Source organism: Colobus angolensis, unplaced genomic scaffold (genome assembly GCF_000951035.1).
Source record: "Colobus angolensis palliatus isolate OR3802 unplaced genomic scaffold, Cang.pa_1.0 Scaffold69, whole genome shotgun sequence".
In the NCBI taxonomy this organism is placed as follows: domain Eukaryota; kingdom Metazoa; phylum Chordata; class Mammalia; order Primates; family Cercopithecidae; genus Colobus; species Colobus angolensis.
The window spans coordinates 1,154,842-1,169,164 of record NW_012120598.1 but is presented as its reverse complement, the minus strand read 5'-3'; the positions used below and the strand labels follow the sequence as shown (position 1 = coordinate 1,169,164).

General features: G+C 37.3%; 1 protein-coding gene across 2 annotated transcripts in view; it reads left to right on the top strand.

Annotated features, from left to right (window-relative positions):
- Positions 1 to 14,008, top strand: part of BACH1 (BTB and CNC homology 1, basic leucine zipper transcription factor 1) — a 151,677-nt gene extending 137,669 nt beyond the window's left edge. For both annotated transcript variants that reach the window (XM_011926460.1, XM_011926462.1), the window contains exon 5: positions 10,279 to 14,008. In XM_011926460.1, the coding sequence (XP_011781850.1) occupies positions 10,279 to 10,713 (435 nt within the window). In that variant the 3' untranslated portion in view covers positions 10,714 to 14,008. The remainder of the gene's footprint in view (positions 1 to 10,278) is intronic.
- Positions 14,009 to 14,323: the final 315 nt, after the last annotated feature.

Here is a 14,323-nt window from a genome sequence, read left to right as displayed (position 1 = left end):
TAATTTTTTGTATTTTTAGTAGAGACGGGGTTTCACCGTGTTAGCCAGGATGGCCTTGATCTTCTGACCTTGTGATCCTCCCGCTTCAGCCTTCCAAAGTGCTGGGATTACAGACGTAAGCCACTGCACCTGGCCTCCATTTTCCCTTTCTTAATTGACCTTCTTCCTAATGTCTCTGCCTAAACTGTAAACTCTGTGTTTGGTGTATTGCTTTTGTCATCATAGTAAGGTTTCTTTCATATGGTCAGTGAATAACTACTGGTTAATTTTCAGTACAAAGTAATATTTGTTTCTCAGCAGTTTTTATGAAATCCAAAATCAGAGTGGTCAGTATCGTGTTTAACTGTTACATTCATTTGGACTCTTTGGCTTCAAGAAACAGACTCTTGAGTGAAGAACGAATGAATGAATGAATGAATGAATGAATTTGTTGTAGGGAGATAGGTACCTCTCATTTAGAAGTTAGAGAATGGAGCCAGGCCTCATAAATAACAGGGAACAAAAGTGGAAGACTCCTGGGAACCCAGGGACTTCTCTCTGCACGTTCTTCGCTCTATACCCGAGAGTAGCTTTTTGTGCCACTAAGTGCACATGGGAAAGGGTGACTGTGGCATAGTGCCTGAATAATTTCACTGTCCAGGGACTAGTCCAGTTAGAGACTACTGTTTTAGTCAGTTCTGAATTCCCAAGGAGAGCATCTTACTGGCCTAATTCACTCAGGTATCTTCTTCTGTGGCTAGAGAGCAAGAACAAAATAGAAGAGTCAAGACCCTCCTTTCTGGGCAGGCATAGCAGACATCTGATAGTGTCTCCTGCACCTAGAAAGGCGCCAGTCTGACTTCCAAAATAACCGCAGAGAAGTCGTGTTGGAGTTTTTATATCCGAGTGACTCGTTTGTGTTTCATCTTCCTTGAACTCCCTACTCAGTCCTTCACACTACTCTCAGTTCTAGTGATTTCTACAGGCAAACTCCAGTTGCAGCGTGAGGGGTACATTACAAATTTCTGTCCTGTGTAGGTGTCTTTCTCAGGTAAACATAAACAGAAGATGTGCTGCTTATTAGCTAATCAGAATAAGAAAGCTGGCCTGTCTAGAAGTAAAAGAATTTGACGTTTAAGATATTTATTATGGTAAGAAGTTTACTTGGACCCTGGTTGTTGGGTGATGTTAAGGATCTTGTCTTTTGTAAACAGAAAACTAGGAGAGTTACAGTCAGAAGTTTATACTTAGTAGCATGGAGAGTTGAGAATACAGAGGAAGGAATGTGAACAGATATTTGTGTATATTTTAATCTCATTGAGATGTTACTTTTTGAAAGTAACATGGCCAGTAGACAAGCAGTATTCTTCATCTTTATAGTCTAAAGATTATAACAAACCTATTTAAGGGAAATTGCTTGTTTAATAATTAAACAGCCATTTGCACATAGTGAATGACTGGTTGGTTTTAACACATAAATAGATTCACAGTATTTATTGCCCTGGTCTGAACATATTCAGGCAGAGGGCCCTATATTCTAGTCAGTTTGGTCTTTGGCTATTGGCTGTTTGTTTTCCTAGAAAGAAATCTTGGAACTTTTTGCAGTTTGTCCTGAGGGTTATCTAATAGCATAATAGACTCTGGATGGATCAGCATGTGATAAAAGGGGTTTGATTACAGTAGAGTAATTATTCTAAAATGTTTGCAGAGTGGGTTAGTATTATAATCATGTATAAAGGGATAAAGGACACTTTTATAGTCTCTGTTGGGACAAAGGGAGATGTGAGTTAGCATTCAGTAAATAATATATTTCTCAACAAGAAGTTCTATCAGAGTCTGATAGAACCTTTGAAGAAAAGGTACGTATTTATTTGGTGGAAAAATTGATAGTATTGACTTTAGGATTTATTTTGAATTTTATAGTATATTAGAGGTTAAGCACTAATTTAGCATTGCTTCTACTGTAAGGACTGAATGTACATAATGCATAAGCCAGTAACATGACTTTGTTTTTCTTTTTTTTGAGGCGGAGTCTCGCTCTTTTGCCCAGGCTGGAGTGCAGTGGCGCCATCTCAGCTCACTGTAAGCTCTGCTTCCCGGGTTCACACCATTCTCCTGCCTCAGCCTCCCAAGTAGCTGGGACTACAGGCGCCGCCACCACGACCACCTAATTTTTTGTATTTTTAGTAGAGACGGGGTTTTACCATGTTAGCCAGGGTGGTCTCAATCTCCTGACCTCGTGATCCGCCCGCCTCAGCCTCCTAAAGTGCTGGGATTACAGGCGTGAGCCACCGTGCCCGGCCGACTTTTAAAACTAATAATTATGAAGTATTTGGATTCAACTTCCGTTCATGTGTTTGGCTTATGAAGCTCTTGTCTGTGTAGCTTTCTTTACAAAGTTCGAGTTTATTCTTCTGGAAGGTTAATTCAGAAGTTAGAAAATATACATATCTCTGATAACCATTTTAACCTCAGAGGTAACCCTGAAATGAAGGGAGCCTTACTTTTTGCGGAAAAATATTTACCAAAATGTATTTCTTTTAGAAAGTATCAAATATTGTTTTTGATATCAACTTGTAAGTGATCAGCGATCAGAATATTCACAAACACTTGCGCTCAGGGTTGAGGTGTTCAGACACCATTTTATTTCATTACTTTTGTCCCTTATGATGGCACAGAAGTAAAATGACCTCATCTGTTCTTAGTGATTTGCATTTTGTGGTGAAGATTATATTTTATTAAAAATAAACCTGTTCACAACTAGTCCCAATTTACTGGCTGTTCTACCAAAGTGCACCCCAGTGACCCTTCTGGAACTTGCCCTCTGTCATTCCGTGTTGTCCTTGAGCAGCATTTCTTGAAATGTGGTGTGTATCCCATTGGCATCATAGTTATCTTGGGTGCCCCTTAAAGGTGGACATTTCTTAGTCTATCCCAGAGCTGTCGTCAAGGCCCTGGACCATGCATTTTATATAAGTCCGAGATAAATTTTCTGTACATTTTAAATTCTGAGAACTCACTGCATGATAGCACTGAGGTCAGAGGGAGGCTTTGGAGACAAACGACTGGAAAGCTTGCCTGACCACTAGGTAGCTTTGTGGCCTGGGGCAATTGCTTAACCTCCAGTACCCACATTCCCCCATTACTAACATGGGATAAGAGTAATAGTCACCGCGGGGTTGATGCAAGGATCTGATGAGATCAGGGATGGAAAGCTGTTTGTACTGTCCAGCATGTGTTCAGGGCTCAATATGTATTAGTTGTACTTTAAATAAAAGTGATTCTCTATTCTTTCTATAAGTATTTGCTGGTCACCCTACATGTTAAATGTTGTGCTTAGTACCAGGACGTCAGAAATCAGTAAGACATAATCCTCGCTTACTTACAGTCTCATGGGGAGCCAAGTTCAAGTGTGTTCATTTTTTCTTGAGCTTCATGTCAGCACCCCCCACCCCATTCTAAAAATTTCAAGCTTTCAGAAAAGTTAAATGAATGGTACAATAACCATATACTCTCCATGTAGATTCTTTGATTTTTGATATTTTGCCACATTTGCTTTATTTCTCTATCTTGATCTTTCTGCCTCTGTCTCTCCACCTCAGATCATCTGTCTGTACCTGTTGGCTTGTCAGTCTTTGAATCTCTGTCTCCATCTGTCAGTCTGGGTCTTTTTTTAACCCCACAAGAGTCACTGTCATTCCTGTCCTGCTATCTTGCTGGCTGTCATTCCTCTCTCTGGCTCTCTTCCTCTTCTTTTATTTTCTGGATTGTTTGAAAGCTACCATATTATGACACTTCATCCTTAAATGTTTAAACATGCATCTTCTAAAAAGAGGCATTCTTAGATATCACTAATATCTTTATTATGCCTGAGAATATTAGCACATCCTGAATATTATGTCTAGTTTTTATTCAAGTTACTCTGATTTTTCCATCTTTCATAGATGCTTTTTTTTTCAAACAAGGATACAGTCATCATATAATGCATTTGATTAAACCTGTTTAGTCTCTTAATCTAGAGCAAGTACTCTCATTGTTTTAATGACAATAACTTTTTGAAGTATCCAGGCCAGATTTCTCATAAATGTCTTACTTTAAGTATTTGTCTGATTGCTTCCCCGTGGCTTTAAGTCATTTCTCCATCCGTTTATTTCCTGTAAACTGGAAATGTTTGAGTTGAGGAGACTGAGTTTAAACATTCACTGGTGTTGTCCTTGATATTGTGTCACCTAGGGAGGCAGGAGGTCCAGTGTCAGTGTTGTCCCATGTAGATGGGTGGGAAGTGCCAGATTGCTCCATTTTCAAAGTAGTATTTTTTCACCCTGTGTTGCTTAGTTGTCTGTGATGTGTTACTTGGGCACTTTATAATTATCATATTCCCCAGTACTCCTGCATCCTTTCAAATACGTTGATGACCTTTACTGTGATTACCATGATTACGAAATCATGATTTCTCTAATTCTTTCATTTTATTTACATTAGTCGGTATTCCTCGTTAAAAAGGATTGTTCTTCCTTTCCCTATTTTTTATTTTTTATTTTTTTTGGAACAGAGTCTCACTTTGTTGTCCAGGCTGGAGTGTGGAGTACAGTGGCGTGATCTCAGCTCACTGCAACCTCTCCCTCCCAGGTTCATGTGATTCTTCTGCCTCAGCCTCCCAAGTAGCTAGGACTACTGGTGCCCACCACCACACCTAGCTAATTTTTGTATTTTTATTAGTGATGGGTTTTCACCGTGTTGGCCATCCTGGTCTTGAACTCCTGACCTCAAGTGATCTGCCTGCCTCAGCTTCCCACGGTGGTGGGATTATGGACATGAGCCACCATGCCTGGCCTTTTCTTCTTTTCTCTTTTCCTTCCCTCCCACTGTTTGGAATCACTGTGGACTCATGGATTAATTTTTTCTGATTCAACTTGTTAGAATAAGTAATAGTCATTATTCTTTTTGATGTTGACATTTTTCAGATTTGGCCAGGAAGAGCTCGTTCAAGCCAGCTCCTGTCCTGCTGACATAATCATCTAGTACCTGCTGTAATCTCACTTTTTAATCTCTATTGTTTCAAGATTTGGAATCACTAATTTCTTTAAAACTCCTGGTTTTTTTAGCAGATATGTTGGACTTTGGAAAGCCTACCTGCTAAAGGAGTATTATTCCTTCTGGGCCTTTTTCGGTGGACAGAGCTAGGAAATATATGCGTCTGTGTATAAAATAAAGAGTTCATTATATCATGAGTTCATATATATCAGGCTTCAGTAAGTGAAAGTAAAAAGTACATTAGAAATCCTGAGTTTATGTATTATTTCCAGTCCAAATTTAACAGTCTAGAGCTTTTGTCTTCACTTCTTTTATATGTTTATGTTTAATCTCTCATCACTTACAGGGAAAATTTCGGCTCCAATTACATTAATGTATTGTTTCCTTTATTCTATGATATACAGTAAGTTTTCACTTAACATGAAATGATAGATAATAAAACCAGTTTTTTTCCTCATCAACTTTATAATGAAAGGATGTTGAACAAAGAACACTTGGACACAAGGTGGGGAACATCACACACCGGGGCCTGTCGTGGGGTGAGGGGAGAGGGAGGGATAGCATTAGGAGATATACCTAATGTAAATGAGGGTACTGGGCGCTGTGGCTCACGCCTGTAATCCCAGCACTTTGGGAGGCTGAGGCGGGTGGATCGCCCTAGGTCAGGAGTTCAAGGCTAGCCTGGCCAACATGGTGAAACCCCATCTCTGCTAAAAATACAAAAATTAGCCGGGCATGGTGGCGCAAGCCTGTAATTCCAGCTACTCAGGAGGCTGCGGCAGGAGAATCGCTTGAACCCGGGAGGTGGAGGTTGCAGTGAGCCAAGATCATGCCATTCATTGCACTCCAACTTGGACTACAAGAGTGAAACTCCATCTCAAAAAAAAAGAAAAAAAAAATGACGAGTTAATGGGTGCAGCACACCAACATGGCACATGTATACATATGTAACAAACTTGCACCTTGTGCACATGTACCCTAGAACTTAAAGTATAATAAAAAATAAAGGCTGTCGAACAGAATATTTGAGGACCTGCTGTATGTTGTTTCTCTTAAAGTCAGTTTCCAAGAACCTGTCAATGATTTTAAGTGAAGGCACACTGTATAAAAAGTAAAAAAATTATAATCAGTATTACTGTTAACAGTAAATAGATTGAGCAAAATTTGAGATTTGCCTTTTTTTGTGCTTACATATTTCCCAGTGTGAAGGTTTAAAGTTATTTGAAATGTTTGCGTTACCAATTTGATATACAATTAATTTTTTTTCTATTTATATTACTGGGATTTCCTCTTCATTTTTTGAGACAGGCTTTCACTCTGTCACCCAGGCTGGAGTGCAGTGGCACAATTAATAACTCACTGCAGCCTTGACTTCCTGGGATCAAGTGATCCTCTCACGTCAGCCTTCTGAGTGGCCAGGGCTACAGGTGCGCACCATCATGCCTGGGTAATTGTTTTGTTTTTTGTCAAGATGAGGTTTCACTGTGTTGCTCAAAACTCCTGGGCTTGAGCGATCCTCCTGCCTTGGCCTCCCAAAGTGCTGAGATTTTAGGCATGAGCCATCATGCCTGGCCTACATTTTTTATTTATTTTTGAATGTAAAATGTTTATATGGCTCAAAAGTTAAAACTATGTTTCAAAAAATATATATTCCAAATCTTGATCTCATCTTCTCCTTATATCCCATTCATAACTGCTTCCTGCAGGTAACCACTTTCATTAGTTTCTGGATTTTTTCCCCCTGTATTTCTTTTCTAAAAGCGTATTAACGTTTTATGTCTACTTTTATTATCCATCCTGCTGCATAGAAGTATTTTATATACATTGTTCTGTACTTTACTATTTAAACTTAAGAATTGGTTTCTAGGAAATATTTTTTCATTCGTTTTCCAGCCCCGTAGTACTCACTTGTGGCTGTAATACAATTCAAACCAGTCTTCTGTGGGTGGACATTTGGGATACTGCAGAAATAACAGTGTATACTGTTGTTTCATGTTTAAGGAGCTGTGTCTCTAGGACACATTCCTAGAAGTGGGATTGTTGGATCAAGGGTAAATACATACATAATTTTATTAGATATTGACAGATTCTCCTCCATAGGAACTGTAATATTTGGCCTTCCATCAGCAGTATATGTGTGTCTGTCTGTCCATACCCTCAGTCAAGATTTGTTGTCAGCTTTTGGGTTTTTTTCCAGTCTGATAGATACCATGATATCTCGTGGTAGCTTTTATTTTTATCTTATATTTCTCAGTGCCATTTGTAGATTTCTCTGAACTGTCTGTTCAGATGTTTTACTAAAGAACTATTAGTGACCATTTTCTAACAGTGAGTACTCTTTACCCTATCATAAAATTGTCACTCGTTCTTTTGGTGCCAAATTCTTCTATTCCATATCTTTATTGGGTGAGTTGTATTTATAATCTTTAAAAAAATTATATTTGAATAAATATTGTCCACTAGCTATTCAAAATAAGGATTTAGATGTAAAGGTTTTTTTTTTTTTTTTTTTTTTTTTTTTTTGAGACAGAGTCTTGCTCTGTCACCCAGGCTGGAGTGCAGTGGTGCAATCTTGGCTCACCGCAACCTCCATCTCCCAGGTTCAAGTGATTCCCCTGCCTCAGCCTGCCCTTGTAGCTAGGATTACAGGTGTATGCCACCATGCCAGCAATTTTTTTTTGTATTTTTATTAGAGACAGGGTTCCACCATGTTGGCCAGGCTGGTCTCGATCTCCTGACCTCACATGATCTGCCCACCTCAGCCTCACAGGCGTGAGCCACTGTGCCCAGCCTACTAAAGGTTTTTGGTTGGTATAAAATCCAGAATGGCACCAGAATGCCAATTTTATTCCTTTTTAAAAAACAGATCTGTAATTAAAGGTGCAGCATTTCAAACATGATTTATACAGTTGTTTTTATAGGAAAATGGAAATATATTGTGTAGGAATAGGTAGCAGGACACCAATAGTGAGTCCCACTCATGATTATAAGTAGTGACTTTCGGAGATATCTTAAATACTGATGTCATTAAGTGATTAACTTGAATTACTTGTATTTTACTTTTAGTTATTAAGCTGACTGCTATTGTAGTAAATAATGTGTTTTAAACTTAGAATGAAATGGAAACATTAGCTAACTGCTTAGAAGCTTAGCTGTGTGGGAGTTAAAGTACAGGGGAACAGATGGGAACATTTAATTTATAGAAATAATTCTGATGGAATTCTAGGGTTGTACCTATTTGTTGTTGTTGTTGTGAAGAAGCAAGCCATCTTGTGTACTTAAAGAATGATGTCATCCCTAGTTTAGTGGGGTGGGAGGAGTGAGAATATTTAAAGAACATGTGGATATTAAGATACAGAAGTCATAAAATATTTGTAATCATAGTATCTGTAGGTTAAGTAGTGGTTCTAATTTCTGGGAGGAAGCTCAGGTAATCCTTATTTTGTTTAACCATATTTAATTTAAAAGACCAACCAGCAGTTGAAATTTTTCTATTGCTGTTTAGAATAGATTCATCCCAACTTTGGTAGAGGAATCCGTGGCTGGATATTGCTGTGACTGAAAAAAGATTATTTCTCACTTTCTTCTGGAAGCTTTGTTTCCATCCTCCTTTGGATTGGCTTCCAGGAGACCATAAAAAGAAATGGGTGTTGATTGCATTTAACGGTTCCTTCTGTGAACAAGCAGTAGGTGTCGTTCTTGCCCTTTCGCTATCTGCAGACTCATTTTATCAGAAGAGTGCAACTGATAAACTTTGCATAAGAGAAAATGTACCGGCCGAACATTGATTTTGGTTACATATACTTAACACACTCTTTCTTGACGTACATCTATTTTTAAAAAAAAAAAAAAGAACTTGTATATAAAAATCTGAGCAGATTGGAGAATTCTTTGCCATATAAAAATTTAGTATTTTGTATTTATTGTATATTTTCTCAAAATATTACATGGCTTTAAAATATTTTAGAACTAACAATAATTGGATTCATACATAATTTTGTAGTAATACTTTGTATAAAACCATAACAGTACTTTGGTATAAAGCAAAATTCATTTTACTCTTTTAATGACTTTTGTGTCATACAAGATTAAAGGATGGCACTTCTAGATTAGCACTGTGAACTAACTTGTCTCAGGGTTAACTGGCAGCCTCAACTCTCCAGAACCCTCCAATGAACACAAAGCAAGCAGAACAAGACTGACTTGTTCAGAGTTGTGATACATTTCACAAGAAAAACCTTTGACTTTCTAGCAAGTGTTATTTACTCTTTTCTTTTAAATACCTTGATTATTTGGTTTCCTGGCTCATAATAGATTAGAAGCAATAAAATGTTAGAACAAGAAGGATGAGATGGGGCGATAATAGAAAAGACGTGCTATCAGCAGTGATAAGTGACATGGACAGCAAGACAGGAACCAGAAAAACTTTTGAAAAATTCTATGGTAGACTTTCTTATAGTGGTAATAAAATTATGATAATAACAAAAATAGTAATTAGCAAACACAAAATTCCCCCTCGAATTCTCCACACTTTAGTAACTCACCCAGCAGCTGTCTCTAGGCATGTTAAACTCAGTCCCATCCCTTCAGCGGGTTTGATGTGCTTAAATCAGGAGAGGTGTTGTGTGGATTACATAGCTGAGATTGCATGTTGGAAAACATTTAGCACAATATCTGGCACAGAGTATCTGCTCAACAAATGCTGATCATTAGTTGAATCTTTCAATGCTTTGAGTCTCAGTAGTTAAGTTATGCTAACTGTACTTTTACTTTTTTCTTGTTGTATCTCATCCAAAATGTCATCCATACCTGTTATGTACAGTCTGTAAATCCAGAAAGCTCCGAAAACCATATAAGTTTGTCACAGACTCTTTTGACCAAAAAACTGCCCCAAATTGACATTAGACTGCATAGTCTTTATCCTACTTTCTTCATTATTTGCTATTTTAATGTTTTACTTAAAAATGTAAAGATAGTTGATAGTGAAGTGCTGCCCCAGACCTGCTAGAGAAATTATGTGTGCACCCATATATACTATCTTTCTAAAACCTGAAAAATGCTTTATGCCAAAATACATCCGCCCCAAGAGTTTTGGATGGGACATTCTGGGCCTTTAGTATTTAATGTGTAATTGGATGGAATTGAAAGGATAAACTCCGTGTGATCTTATTTGATGAGAAGACACTGTATATTATTTGATCACCTTGGAAATGTTGATTGAGCTAATAAACACAAGCCATTGTGTTCTCTTTCCCCACTTCACAGCAAAATGAAAAGGAGAGCTTGTTGAAGGAAAGGGATCACATTTTGTCAACTCTGGGCGAGACAAAGCAGAACCTAACTGGACTTTGCCAGAAAGTTTGTAAAGAAGCAGCTCTGAGTCAAGAACAAATACAGATACTCGCCAAGTACTCAGCTTCAGATTGCCCACTTTCATTTTTAATTTCTGAAAAAGATAAAAGTACTCCTGATGGTGAACTGGCATTACCATCAATTTTCAGTTTATCTGACGGGCCTCCAGCAGTGCTGCCTCCTTGTGCCAGAGGAAACAGTGAGTCCGGCTACACGCGGGGGCAGGAGTCCCAGCAGACGTCCACAGCCACCTCTGAGCAAGCCGGGCCCGCGGAACAGTGTCGTCAGAGTGGTGGAATCTCAGATTTCTGTCAGCAGATGACTGATAAATGTACTACTGATGAGTAAACTTGCATTCACTTCCTTCAAACCATCTAATTTTCTACTGAAGTTTTGGCAGTGTCTTGAAAGCCTAATATGACCATCTGTTGCTTAACAATATTGTTTTTCCCTTTAGTAGTTTGCCATAAGGGAATTTCCCTTAAGTCAACCATGATTTCTCCTTGATTTCCGCAAGAGACAAAGAAATGATTTTGCCTCCTGGATATCAGAAAAATCCATGTGAAAATGTAGTAAACCTTTAAAACTCATGTTTTAAAGAATAATAACTCTAGGAATAACTCTTCTTGCTATTCAGAACAAGTAGGAGAATGAAAACTGCAGCATATCAGACAGAATTTGACAGCTTGAAACGTCTACAGATAGTTCCTACTAAAAGAAGTGGCCTGCAGAAGTTTAATAATTTGGCATTTTTGTAATATTTTAGATTGAAAGAAAATTTTTGCCTAAGCAGTGCTTATAGAGTTCTGTTCTCAGAAACAGGGTGTCAGCTACTGGGAATATTTTTGTAGAGCTGCATTGTGAAAAATAGATGGTCTTACCTGAATCTTAGGGCTTTGCTCTTTGGCTCCTAAAATCAGGTTTTAAGCTACGTTGGGAAGATTTAGTAAACAGGCAAGTGGTTGGCCTAAGACGGGGGCTTCTTCTCTTCAGTATGGACTCTAGAAAGTCTGGCTGCATGAACAGATGGTCACTTTCCCTCTTTTTCCCCCCCACTTCAGTCTTTACCATATCTGGTCCCATCATGGACTTCCTGTTTCCTGGCATTCTTGTCCTTTTGGAAGAAGAACTAGGACTCAGAATACAGTGGCATGAGTGGTCATACTGGCAGCACTATCTCAGGCTCCCTAGAATCTGGAGAGCTTACCAACATGTAAAGCTGTCCACTTTGCCATCATGGGTCACCAATGCCGGAAAAGCAGACATCACGGGGAAAGAATATTGCTTACGTTTTACCAGGAGTGCAGTTCGTTTTTTCATCCTGTTTTTGAAGTTGTATGGTTCACTTGTAAAAAGCATTGTTACAGATAAAAATGTATTTGCAGCAACTCTGCAGGTTTGTGAAATAGGATGAAACTCAATCTTTTCCTATTGTGGGTTTGCATTTGAAAACCAGGTTTAATCCTTGCTCTTTTCCCCAAATTTGGTGTGGTATAAAAACACACAAATCATTTTAACTTGGGCATTTAAAGATCAGTCTTAGTGTTTGTTCAGTCCTGTTACAAAATAGATAATTGAGCACCTATCGCAAAACATTTTGCAGTGACTTTTAGCCATGCTGGAGTTAGATTTGTTTGAGAGTCAAATGAAAGCTGTGGATCTTCTCAGCAATTTAAAAAAATGCGTATATTCACATTCACAGAAACGTTGGCAGAACCCAGTTTTAATGGTACAGAGGAGTAGTTTATAGTGTTGATCTCACCAAAATCAGAGGGCTGAAAGAGACACTTCTATAGACTGCATCCTGAGCCTAGTGCAGGGCTTATCTAGCTAATGTGCGCAACCACCACCCACTGTGTATGGAATCTGAAGCAAGTTGGCCTTGCCTGTGAGAGTATATGGGGACCAGTCTTCGTGTCTTGGAGTAATTTGTCAAATGTTACCCTTTTTGATCAGGATATGGGGGGAGGATATTGCTAGTATATTTTCAGTAGTTTGTATGTTATCTCTGTTATTGACTTATTTGTAAGAGAAAATTAGTTGGACTTGTTTATTTTCTAGTATCTTTTATAAGTACACTCAAGAATTTGTCAGGGAGAATAATTCTAATAATGCATCCCATACTGCAAAAGAATTTGTGTGTGTGTGTGTGTATGTGTGTGTGTGTATAAATACATATGTATCTCCCCATATAGGTATTTCTTTGATACTTGTAATTTTAAATTTCAGCTTCACAATATAAAATAATATAAGAACTTCTGGTTTACAAAATGTAAAATCTTAAGCCAATGGAACCCTTGATTTCCTACCTCAGTGTACACTCAATTATTGGTCGTATCAGTTTGTGTATGTGCAAATGTCAAATAATCTTTTGCTTTAATTGCTACTGTACTTGCTTTGAAAGATTACTATTTTATGATAAAACGTAGTTGTCTCCAGAGCTTAAATATAATTTGTAAAGCACTTGGTTTAAATTTCTCTCTACCTATGAACAGTTTAGCATTAAGGGTTTCTATTAATGACATATAATTATTGGCCAAGTGTAATTTCTTAAAATTTAGCATTACTTTAAATAGCCAGCATGTAATACCAGTAACTACACTACCTCATATCTACATGATTTTCAAGTTGTAATGCAGATGGACAGATAAAAAAGATTTTGTCTTTGTCTTTTGGCCGTAAGTGGGGAAGTTTTCTGTATATTGCATAGCATTACACATTTATGCCTATTTTAACATTAACTTCTAAAGAAGTTTTTTCTAAGAAAATGTTTCAAGGCAATATTTTTTTTGAGGCTGCCGAAGACAAATGACAGGATTATGAGTATACAGTGTATGCCTTTTCCTTCATGCAGAATTTTGAAATGTTTTCAGTTTGTATATTGCATATTCACATGATCATTGTTAACTGTTTTATGAACCGGCCTTCTCAATGCTTGATGATTTTTTTTAAAAAGCTGTTATGTTGAATTCAGTAAAATAACATTACCTTATTTTTTTTTCTTACTCATTCTGGAACTATAGCAAATAATTTGTTAAATTGTCATAGTCAGAACAAATGTGGATACAGTCTTGGTTCTCTATCTGTAATTTTTTTTTAACAGCTTGCTATAGCTTACTGCTTAACGAATTTTAAATAAGGAATTAAGTATGTTAGATGCAGTAGACGATACAGGTTGCATGTGGACACTCAGCCACATTAACAACTTGGGGAAAACAATGGCAACGTTACAGTGAATTCTCAGGTGAACTTTTTTCAGTTATAAAACATCTATTTTGAATTTGTAAATATTTTAAATGTTTTATTAAGGCATGTAATAAACTATTCTTTGAAACTTGTTGGGTAGAATGAAAACTTAAAGCCATAATGGTAAAAGATGGCATACTGATTATAAAAGAAGCAGAAAAACATTGATTTTTTTTGTATCTTTCATAATATAATTTTCTAACAATGCAATAAAACCACTAAACTTCTATGTCCATATTTTACTGAGACCATGTTTCATTAAAAGCATACTTTCATAATATTTAATTTACATTTTCTTCCTAATGTTCTTACCCAGATGTACCTGAACTATAAAATGTTAGATGTTGGTGATAAATTGACAGTTAAATAAAATTCTCTAAAATTGCTTCGAATTGAATAGAATTGTACATTCCATTTTCATTTTCTCACCTCATGTGGATTTACTCAGTTTAGTCTTTTGATCGGTAATTAGTATATCTGAATTTGTAGGAGAGAATCTTTCCTTAGTTGATAATCATGCCTGAAAAAAAAAAAAAAATTCCAGCATTCAGGTGTTTTAGGAAGCACAGATTTTAGCTTTGCTTCTGATTTTACTTAATTTTAGTTTGGGTAGAGAAGTATAGGGACTCTTAAGGTGTATTATCTCTATCAGTCATTAAGTTTTAAAAACTTATCTGCCGAGTCAGCTCTTTGTATCCTATTCAGTTTCCTA